The 21,888-nt window shown below is 37.3% G+C and overlaps 1 protein-coding gene across 3 annotated transcripts in view; it reads right to left on the reverse strand.

The window, feature by feature from the left end:
- LOC103798315 (gamma-aminobutyric acid receptor subunit beta-2) overlaps positions 1 to 21,888 on the reverse strand; it is a 98,918-nt gene that overhangs the window by 8,489 nt on the left and 68,541 nt on the right. For 2 of the 3 annotated variants that reach the window (XM_009070567.1, XM_009070566.1), the window contains exons 3-5: positions 16,242 to 16,379; positions 14,890 to 15,042; positions 11,406 to 11,650 (exon numbers count right to left, since the gene is read on the reverse strand). In XM_009070567.1, coding sequence (XP_009068815.1) covers positions 11,406 to 11,650; positions 14,890 to 15,042; positions 16,242 to 16,379 — 536 coding nt within the window. Of the gene's footprint in view, positions 1 to 11,404; positions 11,651 to 14,889; positions 15,043 to 16,241; positions 16,380 to 21,888 lie in introns of all 3 variants that reach the window. The other variant, XM_009070568.1, reaches the window with a different exon arrangement.

Here is a 21,888-nt window from a genome sequence, read left to right on the forward strand (position 1 = left end):
TCTTAAACTCTCTACCACCTGTCATAAGACAAAAATGTCATCAAGCTTCCATTATGACCCTAAATCTCTCTTGTTGTCTTACAAAATAGAATTTCACAGAGATATGTGGCACCAAAAGTCTACTACAGAAACACAGAAAAGTATGGCTTATATAAGAAAGCTTCATGAAAGCCAAAAAATGCATGGAGTGTGATTATCACCACAACTCTCTCTACCACCTGTCATAAGACAAAAATGTCATCAAGCTTCCATTATGACCCTAAATCTCTCTTGTTGTCTTACAAAATAGAATTTCACAGAGATATGTGGCACCAAAAGTCTACTACAGAAACACAGAAAAGTATGGCTTATATAAGAAAGCTTCATGAAAGCCAAAAAATGCATGGAGTGTGATTATCACCACAACTGGCAAAAATTCTAGGGTATAATTTGGATGTAGTTATGGTTTTGATATATGAGGTAGACAGTAAAAATAAACTTGATAAGTTCCTCCTCTAGAACAGCTTCTGGAAAATACTTAGATGTTATTTTTCTTGTTTGAAGTCAAGTATAATGTGCAAAGAACTATACAGCATTTTCTTGTCATGAGAGTGGGTGGACTGAATGGCAGTCTACCAGTGTTTCACCCATCTGACCATGATATACTCACTTGTCAACAGATTGAGGCTTGTGATTTTGGGGAAGACATAATTCTTGGGCACAGCCTAAAGATAAACATGGTCAGAGGCAGCGTGAGGTCCAAGGATAAAACTCTGGAGAGAAACTGCAACTAATGCAACAAAAAAGAACTTAAAAAAACTTCTTGAGATTTTTCTATGGAAAATCACTGACAAGTTTTCATTGTAAAGAAAAGAAACACGATTTTCTAGCATTTTACACCAAATTTCCAAATTAATGAAGATCCATAGATGTACTTCTCAATATCATGTTCAGATTGAGTTGCCTGAAGCAGAGCCAGTTCCACAGCTACAGATACTGCAAAACACACAGGACTAGTCCTGGCAATACTAAAATAAAAAGTCTTCTGCTTTAAAATAACAAAAAAAGAGAATGAATTCTTGACTGAATTGGAACATCCCTGTACACTGGTAGTCAGCTGTTTTGGGCAGAGTCTAACATTTTGTCACTCATTTCAAATTGAGTGACAAGAATGGAAAAACCTTGTTGCCAAGACATGGTTAGTCATTTCGAATTTGTTTCTAAGTAAATTTCTCTGTATGCAAAATATATATCAATGTTATGTATCATCGCAAAATTTGTAGTATACTTAAATTGGTTTTGTGTATGTATTAATTCTAGAGAAAATAAAAACCAGATTATAGTTTTCTTCATAACATTGTGGTGACCTTTTGTGCCTGTAAATTTCAACCAAAATGTTATGAAAGTTTCATAGGTGCATTTCCAGAAGGGTGATCTACTTGCTACTGTGATAATGAGTTAATGTGACCAAATATAGGTTTCTTTTTAATTGCAAATTGCTATACATTGTATTTGCCTCCTGATACAAAAAGAAAGCAGACATAAAAGCTGAAGAATCATCTCCCATGACAGTTAGACCTCTGCAAATGATACCTACATGCAACTGGATTTTTTATTTTTTTCCTCTAGATAAATATGGTATATTTATTATATACTTCAATAAACAAAAGACCTTCATACTGCCCTTCAAAATTATGTAAAAATGCTTTTCCAACCCAAAAGTTCAGAAGCTAGAAAGTATAAAGCCTCAGAATTTTGTCAAGCTAAAATCTTGAATTTCTGAAGACCTTCATTGCGAGTTACCTGCAGGAACCTTTGAACACTTACATGAAAAGAATCATGTTGATTTAGGCTGTGTGACCTTTACTGTTGCATCTTCAGGCCAGCTCACAAGTGTTAAGAATCTGACAACTATATTACCAGAAAGTTGAGTTTGTTTTGAGGACATGAGCAAGGAGAGGTTTTTAGGGTGTTTTGCATATAGCTTTAAGATGCATTAAGCTTAGGAGAAGTCTTGAAAAATTTTTGTGTGGGGAAGAGAACTAAATTCAAGTCTCTTGTACTTCTAAAGAGAGGAATAGAGACACAAGAATAAGGAAGGTTTAGATCTCTATGTTTTAATATAACCTTATATCATTACAGATGTTTTCTTAAAACTGGTTTCTAAGGAGCAAAAAAAGATATATTCACTTATAGATACATATATATTTATCTCTACATAAATTTAGGCATAATCCTACTGACCTCCTAGAACTTTCCCTAGGTTATGTGAAACTAACTCCTGGTGTCTACCACCATATGCAAAATTCTGGGAAAGCAGCTGGAACTCAAAAGGATTTTTAACTAAGTGAATTTGTGAGAAACATAGGTCTTTACAGGCCAGCATATATGCACATATATGCAAGACAAACCCTAATACCCTTTTAAAATAGAATATGAGGAAATATTCAATTTGTACATGCTTAAGTGGATGCCCAGTTCATAGGCTACGTTAGTGATATTTGGTTATGAATACTGCTAGATTTGTAATTCCTGTGTGGTTTGGGCTATTCTTCTCATTAACCTTGATCTATCTTTATCTTCATGCAAGACAAGCAGTCTCCATGGCATTCTGCTGAGTGACTGCACTATGTCTCTCCTAAGAATTAGGATGTTTCAAGTCTTTGGGGCTGGGGAATTTTGAGGAAAAATTATTTTTTAAACACCAGGAAGAATCTTTGGAATGTGTCCTCATATAAGCAAAGGGGTTGACAAACAGACATTTTCTACATTATAATAATCTTTTTACTACTTAGTGACATCCTAGTGTACATAATCCAGTGATCTCAAGAGTCATAAGCACAACTAGGTTACATCTCCTAGCACATAACATTTAGAGTTACAACTTAATTTTTGGATAGAAATGGCTGACTCATGGCTATGTAATTAAACCTTGACAAACTCTTTAGAACTGATCTGTTTTGGGAAACCTATTCACTGAACTCACTAGCCAGACACACCTTCTGGACTGCAGCTACAGACATTTCTTCTCCTTCACTGTGTTTCATGTGTCTTTTTGGGGGTCTTATTTCTTCACAATTTGATACAATGACCTGAACTGCACTAACTGATTCTATTATCAGCCAAAAGTGTGTTCAGGTCAGAGTCATAGGCAGATTGCAGGCTGTAGATGCAGTACAAAAGCCAAGGGGATAACGTGCTTTAAACAAACAGAGTGTACACACACTGGTCTTACAGTAATTAAACATGGCATTCGAAGGAGCGCGGCTGCAGAAAGAAAACCTCGCGCAGCTGACTTGACCTTTATTCAGATGTCATGTGGAATACCACTACAGAGCGTGGAAACAAATCACCTTCTGACTGCTTCTGCAAAGCGCTGTAAGCTAAAACTGGAACTTCCTCAAATTTCACTCCTATCAAAACTCTGGTTTTATGAAAACACGAAGAGGCTTGCCAAGCACTCTGTGCATTGCTGTTTCATACACAAGTACTTCCTCGGTGATGCATGAATGAAAATTTAGGAGAAAGACTAAACTTTTATAATCCATGCCTACTTTATTACATGTCCTTCAATTAACTACTGTGTAAGAAATACCTTCTTACCCTGGATCAAGAATCAGTCCTTGTGCAGCTTTACCTGTACTGCAAACAAAAGGAAAACTCTCCTTGGAGGAGAAAGAAAGAAGATGAATGCTTTCACTGACATCTGGACAGTGGCAGCATTAGCTCCAGCAATATAGAGCAGTGAGGATTTGAGATTTTAGACTGAAATTTTAAGAGCTTCCTGTTGCCTTAGTGTTTTAATATCCTGTTCAGTTTATTAACTGAGTCTGTGCATATAGCCAGTTTAAAAATCCTCTTTTTACCAAAAGCTTCTACATCTTGTTGTAAACATGTTTTACATTCTTACTCATGTTTCATATTATATATATGCATACTATATCTATATATATACTCATGCTTTATACTACATATAATATATATGTATATATACATACATAATCATGTTTAATACTGTATATAGAAATACCTCTATTGCATAGGGTCTAAGGTGCAGTTCTACATAATAGGTACTGACCAGTTTGAGGTACCTTTGCAGAAGTTTCTCCTCACTGGAAGTGCATTATTTGATTTCTTCAGATAGAAATGAACAAATATTGCTGAGAACTGAAAAGGGCAGAGGCAAGCCAGCAGTAAATCAAAGGGGAAATAAAGGCATTAGCCAAGCCTAATTGTTTTGGAGCATTTCTTTGGAGCAAGGTCTATTATCTTGGGCCTGCAGCCCTGCTAATGCATCTTTACACCTTAGACTGAAAATTGAGGAGAGTGACCTTATCTGTTTGCAGCGCACTGAAAGCCATCACAAGTTGGCCTGCAAAGGGCTGCAGGTACACATCAGTGGATTCACTTTGGCTCAGGTTAACACACTCCTTCATCTAATTCCACCCCTCTTTTTCAAAAGAGACATCTGTGGATACAACAGTACAAAAAACGCACAGGCTCTTCCAGTTATTCACTAGTACAGTGGCAAAAAGAAGTTTGGAAGCTGTCGTGGGAAATGTCAGGTAGCAAACCAGCACCTCAGCTGACTGTGCCATTTCCAAGCGTGCTGCCATAATGCAGGGCATTGTTGGCATGATAAAAGAGAAAACACTCAGTCTCTGTGCTCAAATAGCACACACACAGTGAATCTGAAAATGGGTAGCTGGGGAAGGAGGATGCTGTGGGAGCCCCATTTCCCTGCTAGACTATACAATGGCCAGAAAGTGTCCATCCTCAGCCTGCCCAGTTGTGTAGCTGAAACAATTAAGTGCAATCACTAGTGAAGCAGGTAATTTCATGGTCCTGTTTGTCTCAAAACTCTGCTAATGCAGTGGAGTCCCCTAAAAATGAATGATCTGAGGAGAATCATTAAACTTTTCCAGCTTAACTTGATCAGACTCTTTTCCTTTGTCAAAGAGCCATAGGGAAAAAACTCAGCAGTTAAGACAACTTGAAGGAGACCAAGGTTTCTGAGTTAAGTGCAGCTGAAGGCAGGTTAGGATTGTATTTGTTATTTCCTTGCTATCTCACCTCCTTTAGCAACTGTGTGCTAATCCAGGTATAACAACAGTGGGCCAGGAGGGCAATGAATTGCAAAGATACCTGTATTTGTTTAAACCTTCTTAGTTTACTAAGCCCTACATTAACTTTTCAAGAGAACACTTCTATTGTATTCAATCTGTTACTATGCATGATCTAGTTATCATACTTATCTTCAATGTTCTTTACTTAGTACCCAAATTTTGTATAGAAAAACATCATTAGTCTGACAACTTGCCTGGTTTGTGACTTGTACTATGTAGCAGCAATGCACTGTCACTTTCAGGCATGCTGACTGCATACCTTACGTAATACACAGACCACTGAGTAAAGAATTACTCATTGTTTTAAAAATACACTCAGTATATTTTTAAAAAGTGCTTGTGTTCAGGAAAGAAACCTTATCTAAACATGCAGAGGTTAGCAGTGTCACTTCACATTTATTTTAAAAAAAAAGACTGAATAAATCTGTATAAACAGTTTTATGAAGTGTTGCATAATATGCTGACATTTCCCCCCTCTTTTCCAGAGGGAAATTGCTTTATTACTGCTCACAATAACAGCAGCAAGACTACAAAATTAGAGGTAGCTTTATTTATGTGACTTGCATGATCATGTACTTAAGGTATGTTGTCTGTGCACTTGCAGCATTCTCTGTGCTTTAAGCTAGGAAACATGTAGGATTCAATGATTACTGCAACTGCATCCAATCTAAAACCACAGTCAGTGAGGTATTTACATTACACAAAACAATGTTTCTTCTGTCACGTAGCAAATCAAATTATTTGAAAGGACATAGCTAACAAATTGTATATAAGAAATGCTAATAGCTAACTCTTCTAAACCTAGATCACTCAATTATAAAGAAAAAGAATTAAATATTTCAGAAATAATTTAAACACTACCTGAATGACATGCAGGTGAGAATTAGAAAGATAGGACTAGAAATTGAAGGCAAAATGGCAGCAAATCATTTTAAGGTAATGCCTCTATAAGGTTTGATATCTGAGTTGAAAAAACGCAAGTATCACATCCTGTTTCTGGTAAGGAAACCACAGTGATGTCTAAGAAAAGACTGACAAGGTGTTCCTTAAAGAGACAGATCTGCAGTCCTTCTTTTAATGAGAGTCTTCATGTAGGAACTGATACCAATACTCACAGTGAGTATCATCTCTGCTGCCTGACACACTTCCAGTCTCGGATGCTGTGGAAGAGGATGGCAGACAGCTGCTTTTCCATTAGAATCACCCCTTGTCAAACGTACAGATGGCAAGATGTAAGCAGCACTTCTTTATAGAGGAAGAAGAATCAGCCTTTCATTTACCATGGTCTTTACAGTGACAGTCCTGGTTTCCATTAAATTACCACATAGCTGTAACGGAGGTTTTCTGATCTATCCAGAATAACAAATACACAGACATAATTGATATTGAAAAGCATTTCATGCCTCCAGAGAAGTCAATGAATGTACTTAGTTGTCTGATCTAATGAGTTCGATGAGCAACTGTGAAAAAAAGAGCAACAGAATCCAAACGACGTAACAGCAGCATATGCAGCAGGTTGACAGAGAATTTAGGAACACAGGAAAACATATGGCAAGTACAGAGCCTGCGAGGTCACTGCAGAAGACTAGAAGATGCATCAGACACATCACAGTGGTCAGCTTCAATAAGCCCATCTCAGGCACAGTTCCACGATGGAAATATCAAAGGGAAAATTATTGGCTCCAACAAATTGAGAGAAAATGTAAAAATTAATCAAAAATAATTTGACTACTGGATTCTCAAAGAAATTTGGGGGTAATAAATCAGTACTGAGAGAGCAACAGAAACGTCATTATCTGACCTCTGCTAACAGAAGTATGTTATAATGACTGGAGGTCTACAGAAGGAATCATTTGCAGTTGTACCAGGATCTACCTTGAAAGCTAGTCGTCTCCTTGAAGACAATGCCAGGCTTGATAAAGGAGAAAACCTCAAGGGTTATACCACAGTAGCTTGTTTGTCTCCCCCAGCCCCCTTCTATGCCGAGAGAAAACAGAAAAAATAAATTACAGCTAGAGGAATAAAAGTCTCGCAGAGGTTTTTAGACCAAATCCTTCCAGACCATTTGTAGGTAACTACAGAATCAACAGATATAATTTATGGATTTTGGTAAAGCCTTTGACACATTATCTTAAAACTGAAGAGATGACATGCCCCAGATATATGTACAATTACTCATAGGAAGACAGTCAGCTGAATGACACTGGGAAACTGGAAGTTGGCCTTATATTTTAATATATCTCTTAATCATCCTGAAGAAGCACTGACAATATATTAGATTAGTGCCCTGAGTCTAAAGAAAAGATAGCATGAAATGTTCCTACATGTGGCAAACATTCCTATTTAAAACACAAAAGTCCACAGAATAAAAGGACATAGTAATGCCTTGGAGTATATATAGCATACTTTATGACATGCTAGGTCTTCCAGCAGAAATACAATGCTCCCAGTTTACCTATCCTTACATATGCTTGCAGTACTATGCCATTCAGAACATAGTGAATAAGAAATTTGAGATTATCAAGACAAGAAAGGAATTTGAAGACGTAAGATTATAAGCTTGAAAAGAGATGAGGAAATGATGTGAATGCTATCTCAAACTAATGAAGGATGTCTAGAATAAGAAGAAAGTCAGTGATTTACCTCTAAGCAGCAAAATGATTATTTACCAAGAGAACAACTGGCCTTGACAAAGGCAAAAGATGATGAGCTAGACTAAAGGAACAAATTGCTGAATGCAGCTTAAGAATTTTCAAGAGTGGAATGATCATACTCACAGTCATTTTAACCTGAACTCACTGCAAAGAAAATTAAGCAATGATTTAACAAGTCTGTGGTAATGTATCTGCTGGTAATCGAGTCTGAATCTTCCTTGAGTTCTACCTCCTTTTAAATTTCTCCATGATTTTGCTACTTACGTTTCAGTATTCAAGAAGCAAATCAAGATATAGGCTGAATTCCTTTTCTTCCTTTCCCTTATTCCAAACAGGGCAAAAAATCTTTGAAATGAGGCAATATATGAAGTCAAAATCTTTGATGATTCACACTACATATAAAGAAGAATTGTTTTGCAATGAGAGTGATGAAACATCAACACAGGTTGTCCAGAGGTAGTGGATGCCCAATCCTTGGAAACATTTAAGGTCAAGTTGGTCAGGGCTCTGAGCAACCTGATCTAGTAGAAGATGTCCCTGCTCTTTGCAGGGGAGTTGGACTAGATGATCTTTTGATGTCTCTTTCAACCCATTCTATGATTTAAAAAAACCCGAACAAAACAGAACAAGCCCAAACCCACCATATCTGGCATATGATATGAATATGATATGAAATATAAAGAAAAATTTGGCCATAGTTTCATCTGGAATAGCTATGGGGAAGCTCTGCAGTCAGCCTGATGGTCTTTGCCTGGAAGAAACAGGACTTTCTCATCCTGAGTCACCAAAACTCCAAGGAATTATAATGCATTCAACTTTTACTACAGTCATGGAAGAACAGCTTCTGTTGTGCTTCTGTACAGTTTGTAGGCTCTCTAGTATCTTCTGAGTAACAGTGAGCAAAACCAAAGAGACTACCAGTGCCTGTGTCTGCCCTAAAATCTCTCCATGCCACAGAATTCAATAGCATAATGGGAGGATGAATTAACTTTTTCTTTGATTTTGCAAGTAGTTGTGGATGAAAGGACTGAGCAGCACTTCCCCTCTCACTACCTTTTGTTGATTGAAAAGTTGTAAAAGGCTGTTATCAAAACAGTGTGTTGGAATTTGAAGAAATCTGTAACAGATTTTCTGGTCTATAATGTATAAACATAGATTCTGTGCCACAAGCAGCAATTCCAATAACTATTTATCCACCTGTTTTACAATATATAAGCTGAACACAGTAACAGAATGTATAGAAATTTTCATCTTCATGTTTTGAGGTTTATTACCCATTGCATGAATCTATTCTCACATAGTATCTGGTTCTGATAAATTCACATTTATTACACATTACATTGCATGTAATGAATCCAGAGGAATACTGTAATATCACAAAAGAACACTCATACTTTGTAAACCTAGTCCTTCACTGATGGATCCTAATTAGAGATAGAGTGTTCATTTGATCCCATTTCTAAAATGCTTTGGTTTTATGGAAAACTGCATCTGAACTAAATTCAGCAGTTCAGGCCCATTTCTAGATCTTATACATGAAAATAATTATGTAATATTTGGCTCTCTTTAATAGATAAAATATTCAGGTCCATTAAATATGAATCTGTTTTCTTGCTGCTGGTCAAACAACAAGAACAGCTGTCATCTCCTTTCCTTCTCCCCAGAGCAGTCTCTGCGCAGTAGGACACAGTTCTCTGATCCTCTCCTGTTTGATTCCCTGTCTATGGCTCAAAGAATTGCAAACCTGATTATCAGATCAGAGTGTATCTGGAGACCAGAGCAGAACTGCCATAGACTATGAACCATGCTGGCCTAGCATATTAAGTAAAAGGCTCAGTATAAAACCCCATAAATAATGTAAAGTTGTTCCCAGTATACCTTGTGTCAATCCCGTTGGCTGGCAAATTTCTGCAACAGTTAGTGGAATTAATTTACTCTGCTTAGTGGATGGGATTAGCACACTAGTTAATGCTTTCAAATTCTACTTCATGGTCAGGAACTTGCCACTAGACTTGGGCTCTTCTGTTACAAGGCTGAATATCTATTGTATGATACAGAAAATACCACAAGTGATACAGTCTACCAAAATATACCTCAGCTAGTGGTGGCACCCTGATACCTATGGATCTTAAATTTCCATTGATGTTAAAGGAAAGGCTTCAGGTAAACACAGATCTAGTCTTATGAAATTACTTACAGGATAGTTTATAGCACCAATTGTTTAAAGGGAAATTGAATAAAAAAACCCTCCAAACAACAGAACTTGAGAAATTATATAAAACCTCAAAGCTGGTTTTTTTCATTGCTAAAAAAATCACCAATAGAATAAGATTTTGCAGTGTCTTCATGCACTTTACAATGGTAAAAGATGATTTATGGAAACATAACATCAAAATTAATCCCATCACTATGCATGTGCCTTCATTCACTACAACTAAAACAAACACTAAAGCTTCTCTTAAATTAAAAAGAAAAAAATTAATGAATGGGTGAGAACTGAGTCATGGCAATATAACTCCCCATCTAAAAACACCATAAACCATAACCTATAAAACTGTTTTATGCTGTCAACATGTGATGGATATTTATTGTTCCAGCACATATGGAACAAAATGTTCTTCTGTCTGCAGGCACACTATGTGTGTAGAAGTGTAGAAGTTCTGAACAAAGATGAGAAATTCCACCACTAGAGCTGTATGAAACTTATGTTTCCAATTCACAAACAATCCCTTGTTTTCTTCTGAAATAGATTTATTTTTTTTTTATTCTGATTTTGATTTTTTTTCCCCTTGGCATATTCTGCAGAATTACAAATTACAAAAAGCTTCCCATGCAAAAAAAAAAAATCCCCCCAAAGACAATTTAAGTTTCCAATTGCACATGTGTGTGAAAGTTTATACATTTCACACTGAGTACATTTTTGCATTCAGCCCAGATTTGCCACTGTGTGAAATTCATCTGAAATGGTCAAAGTGACAAATTACAAGTGCTTTATGATAAGTGCCCCATTTTCATTAAGCATAATGGATACTTTTTGCAAAAGTGTGTCTCTTGGCAAATGTCTTTTCTGTCTCACTTCTCCATCCCCAGGGGACCATTTTTAGATTCAAAATTAAGTACACAGCATGTTGATGCTTTATTTCTGAGCAGTTCCTCATTTCATCAGTTTAGTCCTGAGCCATTATATATTGAAAATATGCAAACTTGTCAAGCTTTAAACACTTCTGTAGCAAGTATTTCATATCCAACTTATCTGATAGATGTATGAAAGAAGGTTAAATTTAAGGTTCAATTCCAATGTTCCATACAGCTTTTACTAGAATATCAGCTACAGCCATCATTTTGGATTTGTTCCTTTGGAAACAGATTAGACATATTTAACTCTACATCCTGACTAACAAAATATCTCTCAGTAAAGCTTAACTGACTCCATGCTTTCGAAACAAGTCATTCAGCTTTCCAGGCTAGAGGGCAGCATTCATTGCTGAGGTGGCTAAGTATGCTGCTCTGCAGAGCTAAGACAAGATCATAATAATCCTACTCCACTCATTTTCTACAAGAAATTACATTTTAAAGCACTGTCTGGCAGAAATGAAAATCTGCCTTCCCAGGGAAATGCTAAAAATATATCTCCATTTCAGTTTACCTTATTGACATCCATTCGCAATTTCTCATTGTTGGCACTGGCAGCTTTTTCTGCTGCTTTCTTTTGACGCTGAGGTCCCCTGCCAAAGAAGATGTAGTTGACCAATGCATACTCCAGCAGAGCCATGAAAACGAAGACAAAACATCCCATAAGGTACATATCAATGGCTTTCACATAGGGAATTTTGGGAAGAGTCTCTCGAAGATGGGTGTTAATTGTTGTCATTGTGAGCACAGTTGTGATTCCTGGAAAAAAAGAATTGACAAGCTTAGTGATAGAAATAATTTTAATTTTCTAGCATAATAGTTCATAATATTCAAATGTTACAGATGAAAAATTAAATATTTCTTTTTTCTGGGGGAAAAACACATGTCCAACCTCTGTCCATTATTAATAGAATCCTAGAAAGGTTTGGGTTGAAAGGAACCTTAAAAACTGTCTAGTTTCAACCCCCCTGCCATGGGTAGACAAACTTCCACTAGACCACGTTGCCCATAACTCTATCCAACCTGGCCTTGAACAGTTCCAGGGATGGGGCAGCCACAACTTCTCTGGGCAATGTGTTCCACTGTCTCACCTCACTCACAGTGAAGAATTTCTTCCTAATATCTAATATAAATCTACCCTCTGTCAGTTGAAAGACATTGTCTCTTATGCTGTCACTCTATGTCCTTGTAAAATGTCTCTCCCCTGCTCTCCTGTAGCTCTTTTAGGCACTAGAAGGTGCTGTAAAGTCTCCCTGGAGCTTTCTCTGATCCAAACTGAACAATTCCAGCACTCTTTCTGTCTTCACAGGAGAGGTGCTGAAGCCACTCAATTATTTCTGTGACATTTCTACAGCCTTTCAAGGTCCCTCTGGATGGCATCCCTTCCCTCCAGGGCACGGACAACACCACACAGCTCAGTGACTTTCTGAGGGTGCCCTCAATCCCACTGTCCATGCCACTGACAAAGATGTTAAACAACACCTGTCCCAACACCGACCCCTGAGGAATGCCACTCATCTCCATTTGCACATTGAGCCATTGACCACAACAGTTTGAGTGTGACCATCCAGCCAATTCCTTATCCACTGAGTGGTCCAGCAATCCACTCCATGACTCTTCAGTCATGGATGAAGTCATGAGAAGGATGTCACGCGTGACAGTGTCAAACGCTTTCCACAAGTCCAGGTAGATGATGTTAGTCATTCTTCCCTTCTCCACTAGTGTTGAAACCCCATTGTAGAAGGCCAACAAATTTGTCAGGTACAATTTGCCCTTAGTGAAGCCATGTTGGCTGTCTTCAATCACCTCCTTATTTTCCACATGCCTTAGGATAATTTCCAGGAGGATCTGCTTCATGATCTTGCCAGGCACTGAGGTGAAACAGACTGGTTAGTAGTTCCCCTAGGACTTCCTTTTTTCCCCTTTCAAAAATGGGTGTTATGTTTCTACCTTTATGGTCAGTTGAAACTTCACCAGACTGCCAAAACTTCTCAAATATGATGGATGGTGTCTGAGCCAGTTCTTCTGCCAGTTTCCTCAGGACGTGCAGATGCATCTCATCAAGATCCCATGGACTCCTGCATGGGATCCTCAGGTTCCTTAGAACAAGATCTTCTACAGCAGGTGGTTCTTCATTCTCCCAGTCCCTGCCTTTGCCTTCCACAACCTGGGCAATGTGTCTGGAGCACTTGTCCATGAAGAGCAAGGCAAAAAAAGTCATTGAGTAGCTCAGTCTTCTCCAGATCACAGGTAACAGGTCTCCTATTTCCTTCCAGAGAAGGTCCACATTTCCTCTAATCTTCCTTTTAGCATCGACATACCTAAAGAAGATTTTCTTGCTGTCTCTGGACCTATTTAGTTCTATCAGGGTTTTAGCCTACCTAACCTGATCCCTGGCTGTTCAGCCTTTTCCTGTATTCCTCACAGGCTACCTGACCTTGCCTCCACCCTCTGCAGACTTCCTTTTTGTGTTTGAATTTGTACAGGAACATTTTGTTCATTCCTTAGCTTGGACTTTTATTTTTTGTATGGCAAAAAATCATTATAGCTGTAATAAACTGTGCTCAAACAAACAGTAGTTGGATTCCATGAGAATGTTTTTAACTATCTAAACTGCAACCTTCTGTAATGAATCTCACTTAGAAATTACCATGCTATAGTCACTGTTATCTTGCTTTCCTCCAGGATTTTCAGAATATCTGCAGTCTCAAATTCTTAAGGGAAAATGCTACACAGAAAGGTCTGGTAAAACTTAGACAGTATTCTATAATGTTAAAATGTCAAATTCTCAATAGGATCTTTTATGGTGTTTTACTTATTTTAGGTATATGAGGGCTGTACTGGCAGGAATCGGTCTGATTTATACAAAATTTGGCAATAGATTCAGATATTTATTTTTGTAACATGTTTGGGTCCTCTGATGAGAGGCACAGTAAAAACAAACACACATGGGATTAGTGATGAGATATAAGAGTACTCCAGAGGTTAATTAGGGAAACAGTTTTGCTTTTGGAATGTAAGGTAACAGCAAGGAAAAAAAGAAGAATCATGGAATTATTTAGGTTGGAAAAGACCTTTAAGATCATCAAGTTCCACCTTTAATCCAGCACTGCCAAGTCCACCACTAAACCGTGTCCCTAAGTGCCACATCTGCATGACTCTTAAATCCCTCCAGGGATGGTGACTCCACCACTTCCCTGGACAGCCTAGTCCAATGGTGGACAACCCTTTTGGCAAAGATATTTTTCCGAATATCTAATCTAAACATCCTCTGGCACAACTTGAGACCATTTCCTCTTATCCTATCACTTGTTACTTAGCAGAAGAGACTGACTCCCACCTGGCTCCAACCTCCTGTTAGGGAACTGTAGTGAGCAAGAAGGTCCCCTCTGAGCCTCCTTTTCCCCAGCCTGAGCCCCTCCAGCTCCCTCACTTGCTCCTCATCAGACTTGTGCTCCAGACCCTACCCTAGCTCCGTTGCCTATCTCTAGACATGCTCCAGCACCTCAATGTCTTTCTTGAATTGAGAGGCCCTAAACAGGACAGAGTATTCGAAATGTGGCCTTACCCCTCAACTGAAGGACAAGTTAGCTGGACAACCCTAGTAAAACATTCATCCACACCTGAGAGGAAAATGAATTTTTAATCCGTAACACAGTACTGAATGTGTGTTCTGGACTGCCATGGGCAAAAGCAAACTAAATGCATTCTCTTTGGAGAAAAACCAAGCAGTAAAAGAACAACAGAAAATGTTGAGACAATTAGGCTAATTCTGGTTACAATGATTATACAGTTAGCTAATTCAGACATGAAATCACTTTAATTTTTATTTAAATTGTCATGATTTAAACGCTGATTCAAAAAATACAAAGCTTAACAAGCCAGACATAAAAAGATCTAACAGATTTATTTTTCAAATCATGCACTATCCACCAAGCCAGAAGCTAGAAAAAGCATTCAGCTAATGCACACTGCATGAGATGAGTAAAAATGCCTACCTAAAGCAACTCTTGCAGCTGAAGCATCATAATTAATCCAGAAGGAAACCCAGGACAGGATAGTGATCAGAATAGAAGGCATGTAGGTCTGAAGAATGAAGTAACCAATGTTTCTCTTAAGTTTAAAGCTGAGAGACAGCCTTGGGTAGGCACCTAAAAGAGAATATTTGGTATGGCCATAATTTACTTGTATAAAGCCTGAAAACATTTTTCTGTCATTTTGGTTTTATTGTTTCATGCAACATAGAATACACTCAGAGTTGAAAGATCCAGGATAATCAGCTGCAGAATTTCTAGCAAGAATTGGGATTAAATAACCTTTAATTCTAAGGGTACAAGGATGCTCGAGGTGCATATCTGCTGATTATCATAATATTCAACAATCAAGAGCCAAAATACATGTCAGAGCAACAAAGCATAGAAACATCTCTTTCCTGGCAAACTGTGGTATGTCCACATCAGTGTAACCCTTATTCTAAGCTTCTGTCCAAGAAACTCAGCACTTGTCTTTTGTAACTGGACAACAGAAATATTTTAGTGTGCGAAACACTTGCTGAAATAGGTGCCTAGAAACCATTTTTCAAGTGCAATTTCTGCTTGGTTTTAAAGAATTTGGGATGCACAATCCTTCCATAGTCCCTCCAAAGATGATTTCTAGCCATATATGGAAAGTGAGTTTTGAAGATAAATTTTTAACACAACTAACAGGTTTTCCAAGTAGGTAGAGAATAGTGTAATAGCCTTACACAACTCTTGCCTCTCTTGAACAATTTAATGCCAATAAAATGGTTTAGTTTCTTGTTTTGTTTTTTATTTTATGCCATCCAATCTGATTTTCTACTTCTCCTCAGAAAGCATCTTTTCAGCCTTCAGAAAGTCATGCACTTCCTAGAATAGGCTAAACTGCAAATCCTGTGGAACAAGGATTTTAAAGGTTTTGCATTAAAGACAAAATAATTAGTCTAATATATCCGCAGCTTGGCAAAAGGAACATCTAGAAATAGTGAGAAAAAGGTTCCTAAATTTCCTACAGACCAAGTTGTTACTTGTCGGGTTTATGACACAGAGGTTTATAAGTGGATTAATCAGTTTTCATAGAAAAATAGAAAATACAGCTCATTTAATGAGCCTTTACGTGACAGACTACTGTGCCCTCTTCATATGTTAATGAATGATGCCTTATACACTATGAAAGCTGTAATAAAAACTGCTCCTTTCAAAATTCACCGTTGCTGCTCTAATTTATGCTTGTTACTAGCATCTTTGCTCAGATCCTGAATTGCACATTGAGGATTAACCCACTTCTAAAAGTCTTCCCAGTGAATTCCCCTTTTAGCTTCCCCTCCACAAACCTGTAGAGAAAACAACATTCTTGGTGATAAGCTTGTAGTCTACAATGGAGAACTGTGGCAGCTCGATCTTTGTCACTCCTGTGACTGCATTATCACCCCCACGCCAGTAAAATTCAATGTCATCTGTTGTATAGCCATCTATAAAAACAGGAGTAAACAATTTAGATACACATCTCTTCTGACATCATGGAGAACAGTCCAGACAATTAACTCAAAGCATAATATATTTATATACTGAAACCACTTGTAATATAATATGTATATAAACATACAGACACAGGTCATTCTAAATAGAATTTCAAAAGGCAATCCCCGTTTGTCTTTTTAAAAGATATATTACATGAATATATCAATAAAAGAAACCTTTAAAACCAAATTAAGACTACACACATCCCATGTCTAGATAGGAACTGTACATTTAGCTTAAGGCAACTTCTGATCCAAAGGCTGAATAAACCTGCATGAGCTTGCTGTAATTTCTGTCTCTGTGCCAAAACACCAGCCTTGGTAACAGAATCATGACCTCTTGGTGACCTGGAAGAGATGCTTTTCTGTCTTGTGCACCATGGTCAGTATAGGAAAGAGGACAGTGAGAGTAGTGCTGGAAAGAGCACAGTGTAGTTATCTCAATGTTTGCTCTGGATGTTATGCTGCTTATAACTTGACTATGGATGCAAAGGACAAACTCTAGTTCAAAACCATTTAGTTTTTACTTCTAAAACCAGCATAATTCTTTTTCTAAAATGGCTTGAATGCAATAAAAGACAGACACATTCAGTGAGGCTTGTAAGAGGCCTTGTAAGAAGCAACTACAGCAGATGCAGCAGCACCCATCACTCTGGGAAAAGGAAAAAACACCCTTAGGAAACCAACAAAACAAAAAAAAAATCCCACCACCCACAGAAACACCCCAGAAGACAGCACATGTTCACACAGTCATAAAACATATGCATGAAATAGGAATCTGGGCTTGCCAAATGGCAGCTGAGCTAGCTAGCATACTCCAGAGCTGTGTACAGAAATGATGACTATACACCAGAAATAAATCTATTGCAAAGCTAGGAAATAAGATAGTCACTTATATTTGTAGCCTTTTAAAGATTTTTGTTGTTGAAAATTGCAAATAAAAACAACAACTCCAAACACAATAACGACCGTGACATTTTTGGGAAACTGCTATAATAAAATTATGCATATATATATAAAACCTTGATTTCAAGTTCTCACCCCACAGACAAAGGACAAAATTATACAGTAAACACCATTTCAGAGTGCTCAAATGTCATTTAATTTCAAGGAATAATGCAGCATGTATAGAATCTATTAAACCGTTTCTATGCATCATTAATTTTTGACAATCCAAGGATAATCCAGGTGTACAGCAGTAGCAGAAGGCAAGTGAGTTTGAAGACATGAACCCAATAATCTGTAAAAAGGCTGAAACAAGAATAAAAATCTATCAAACACACAGCAAGTTTTAAAGTATTTTATAGCACATTGATAGCAATTCCAGATTTATGTATATATAAGTCATTCTGCTTTTCATAGTGATGTCAGCAAATCTAAAGCAGTTTGAGGGAAGGAAATGGAAAATTAATTTCAGGAATCAGAACCATCTCATTCATACAGGACATCGCATCAACATCAAGAATTCAAGATGAAACCAATTCTGCTTTTAAAGTTACTGACATTGACAGTAAAACTGATGAGAGATTTATAAATAAAGTTCTTCTTTAATCTTTCCATTTACACAGAAGTTCACTAGCTTAGCTCATGATGTTATCATATGTTACTTATTCAGAGTCTAAAGCATGAGAGGTCTGAAAAGGAGCCAAAATTGCTGCTATCCATCAGTAGAAGGCCTATGCTCTGTTATCAAACAACCATTATCCATGACTTCACAATCATACTGATGTTTCTTACGCACTTTGTGATACAACAAAGTATATTCAAATCAGCATTTTTAATCAGCAGAACTCTGCAGCTTTGAAGTTGTCTCATGAAGATCAATATGTGATTGAACTTTGCTTTTCATTTAGTGCATCCTTGCATAGGAAAAGCTTCAACACCCCACACAGAATTGTCTCAGACAAAATTCACAGTGCAACATTTTTGCATGTTGACAGACAGATGCTGTATTTAGAGATAAGAATAACTTTAGCACAATGAATTCCAAAAGCTAAGCAAGAAACTCTTAGTTCAGCCAAGACTTTTAGAACTGATCTTGAATTGTTCTGTAGTATCAGTTAAATTATTTCCAAAGAGTCTAATAATTACAGATTTACCCAGGAGATTGGAATTGCTTGTTCTCATGAGGAAATAATGTATTTTGCTTCTTAATTATGATTTTGTGACACTGCCCTATTCTATGAGAGCCTCCATATCTCTCATTTCTTCAACTAATCATGTTCTATTTCCTCCACAATATAAAGATAGCAAAAGGCACACAATGGAAGAGCACCATACTTTAAAAGTTTATTTCCTTCCAAAATGATCTGAAATACTGAGACACTTCTAAGTATTGAACATTTTAAGAAATGAGGAATACTTGTGCTTAGCCATGTCATTGAGATTACCATAGTTTCTGAACTAACAGACTTGAGCAATGAAATACAACTTGAAAACCTTTGACAATAACTTTTTATCTTTAACTTTTTTAGATTCATTACTTCTTGTGGTAAAAATTCATCCCAAATTCTGGCTCTGACACTGTTAAGGTAACACCTTGGTAACTTCTCTCATTTTCCTGTGGCTGAAAGTGTGAATGTCCCAACTTGCCTAGCCTCATCCTCTGGTTCTCCACTGGACTCCTGTAAAAGCTTTATCCCATCAAACAGACTTTGTTTTTGCAAATTGTTACTTACCTCCTGAGCCTGCTAAAAACAAAAGCTGCAGTCATGTTCCCAAATCCTGCACAGAAAGGAGGCTCTCCTCTCTTTCTGTGATGTACATGGGACCATTACACCTACTGGTGTACCTTCTCCCAGTGGAGAAGCGGTTCTTTGACAGGAAGAAGAATTACTGCTAGTATTAGAGCACTGGCTGTTGACAAGTACTTTCTGCAGGATACTAGATTTTAAATACAACTAGTTCTGTTTCATTTGCTTTAAAATGTACTTTCCGAGGAAGATAAATGGTACATGGATAGAGCTCACTCATGACTGTTCACAGCAAGGCAGGCTCACTTCAGTAAGATGCTTGAAGGGAAGACATTTGTCTCTGTATTTGTGTGAAGCACAATCCTTCACTCAGTGCAGTAAGTTCTTTGGTCATTTCCCCAAGTGTTACATGGTATGAGAAGTATGTGCAGATTCTGCTGACCTGAAATTCATCATGTTGTCATGATATCTTTTACTTTCCTGGTCACAAGTCTATCTTCAGAAAAGAGGCAGACAGCTTACTTACGTTTCCTTGTCTATCAATACTTTGTATTTGTCAAGCCTCACTCTAAGCTTTCACAGAGAAAAATACAACAACATCTAATATAAAAAAAGAAAGATTAAATTGTCTAATCTTGAGACGTAAAAGCAACTTACTGCACTGAATGTTATGAAAAATATAAAAGAACATCCTTAGAGAGTTTAGGAAGAAGAATATTACCTTCCTGTGAGGGTTCACTCATTGTGATATTGCCAAATTGTGCTCAAATCTACCCTGTCCTCCAACAGCAAGTTCCAGATTCCAAAACCATTTGCCAAACTTGGTGGGATTAAGCAAGGCAATATATTTAATTCTAAGGCAATTTAACTGTTAAACTTCACAACTAATAAATCACTCTCTAATTTTTTTTTCTGAAAAATCAAATGCTAAAATAAGTTTCAGCAAGAAAAAAACCTCTTTTCTATGTAAGAGAAAATATATTTCTAAAAAGCACAAATGGCTCTGAATTCTACTGTATTTTTCAGAACATCTGTTAGTAGAACTTTTTTGTCCAACTGCCTATAAAGTGTTTGGCCTTGAACCATGTAATCATATGAGGGTTCATACAGGAGAACTCCAGGATTTACATTCCGGCAGACTGATCAATGCTTCAGCATCACCCTCTACCAGGAGGACGTGGTTAAGCTTCTCCCTCTATTCTCACAGCCTTAATACTATGCAAACATTGACAACTACTTCTTGAGGAGAAATGAACTCGTCTGAAACTCTCACCCCAAAGTTCAAAATGAAGATTCCAAGCTCTGCAGCTCTGGGTGGCTTTGGGGAGAACTGTGCACAATTCACTGCTGCTTAAGGGACCTACATTAGGCAAATGTTAAGCTGAGACTGACACTACAGGACAAGACTTGTTAGTAGGTATCAATAAGAAGAATTTCAGGAAGTCTCTTGCAGTTTTCATTAAAATATTTCTCTCTCTTTCCAAGAAGGATAAATTATCCCATTCATTTCTTAACATGGAGAAGGAGAGAAGAATATTACAGTCATCTGCACATGAATGCTATTGTGTACTGCTAAAGAATCCAATGGTAATTGGATAGAAATCTAATATCTGCAAAACACCTGCCAGAACAGAGAATGGGCCTAGTCATGTCCCTAGAGGATGCTTTATAGGTATTAAAGTCCAATTACCTGTGGCTATAATAAACTCCTTCTGCAGGTATTTGGGACTCAAAACAACTCTACTTACAAGTTAAAATTATTTCAAGACAAACCAATTTAAAATACTAATAAGCAGTCTAGAAAGAATAATCTGATGATCTTGACAAGAAAAAAAGAAAAATTAATGAATGTCAGCTCAATATTTCTAAATTAGCAGATCCCATGTTGGTAAAGCAGAAAGTAAAGCATACTAAACCAAGAAACACTCCAAGACATTTTTGCCAGAATCTGAGTTTAGCACAGAACACTATTTGATTTAGACTGTAAAACAACTGTTGGTTTACTATATATTAAATTGTATGTAGCACTGCTACCAGCAGAGAATCTGATTGATTGCTTTTCCCCCAATCATTTATATATCATCAGCAGCACAATTTACTTCACGTTCAGAAAGTTCAGTTTCTCATTTCTGTCACGCATCACACACCAGCAGTCAACCAAATCAATACATTGTCCTGGTAATATGGCACCAATCCTAAGAGAAGCAAAGCATTCTCCACTCCCATTAACAAGGACAGGGTGTTTATCATCTCCTATACTTCAAGAAGTGACAGATGATGAAGCACCGTAGAGGAAAAACAAACAACTAATAGCACATAAAAGAAAAGTCCTTTCATACAGAAACTACAAAGCCACCTATTTTTTTCCCAATCTATTTAAGAGAAGTAAAAAATCAGAAATTCTTTAAATACAAACAACCTGCAATGAAAGCTGTAGCATTACTGGCTGAGCAAAAAAATATTTAAACACAAGACAGATATCAGAAATATCACATGATGGAAGAAAAGAAGCAGATTTTTCTGAAAAACTCAGGATTTATCAGGAGGATTCGCTGCCTCACAATGCTTTGGTTTGTGCACAGCAGCAGGGTGATATTTTACAACTACAGTGTGTATAGTAGGAATTCAAGTGCTGCACTATTAGGGCAGCACCTGGAGACTGAAGAGATGGAATATGTTGATTTGTTTGGGGGGGAAATGACATAAACATGCAAAACAGTGAAAACTTGCCTAAAACATAGGGAGGATTCTGAACTCAGTTTACAGCA

The sequence above is a fragment of the Acanthisitta chloris genome, unplaced genomic scaffold (assembly GCF_000695815.1).
Source record: "Acanthisitta chloris isolate BGI_N310 unplaced genomic scaffold, ASM69581v1 scaffold16562, whole genome shotgun sequence".
NCBI classification, from domain to species: Eukaryota; Metazoa; Chordata; class Aves; order Passeriformes; family Acanthisittidae; genus Acanthisitta; species Acanthisitta chloris.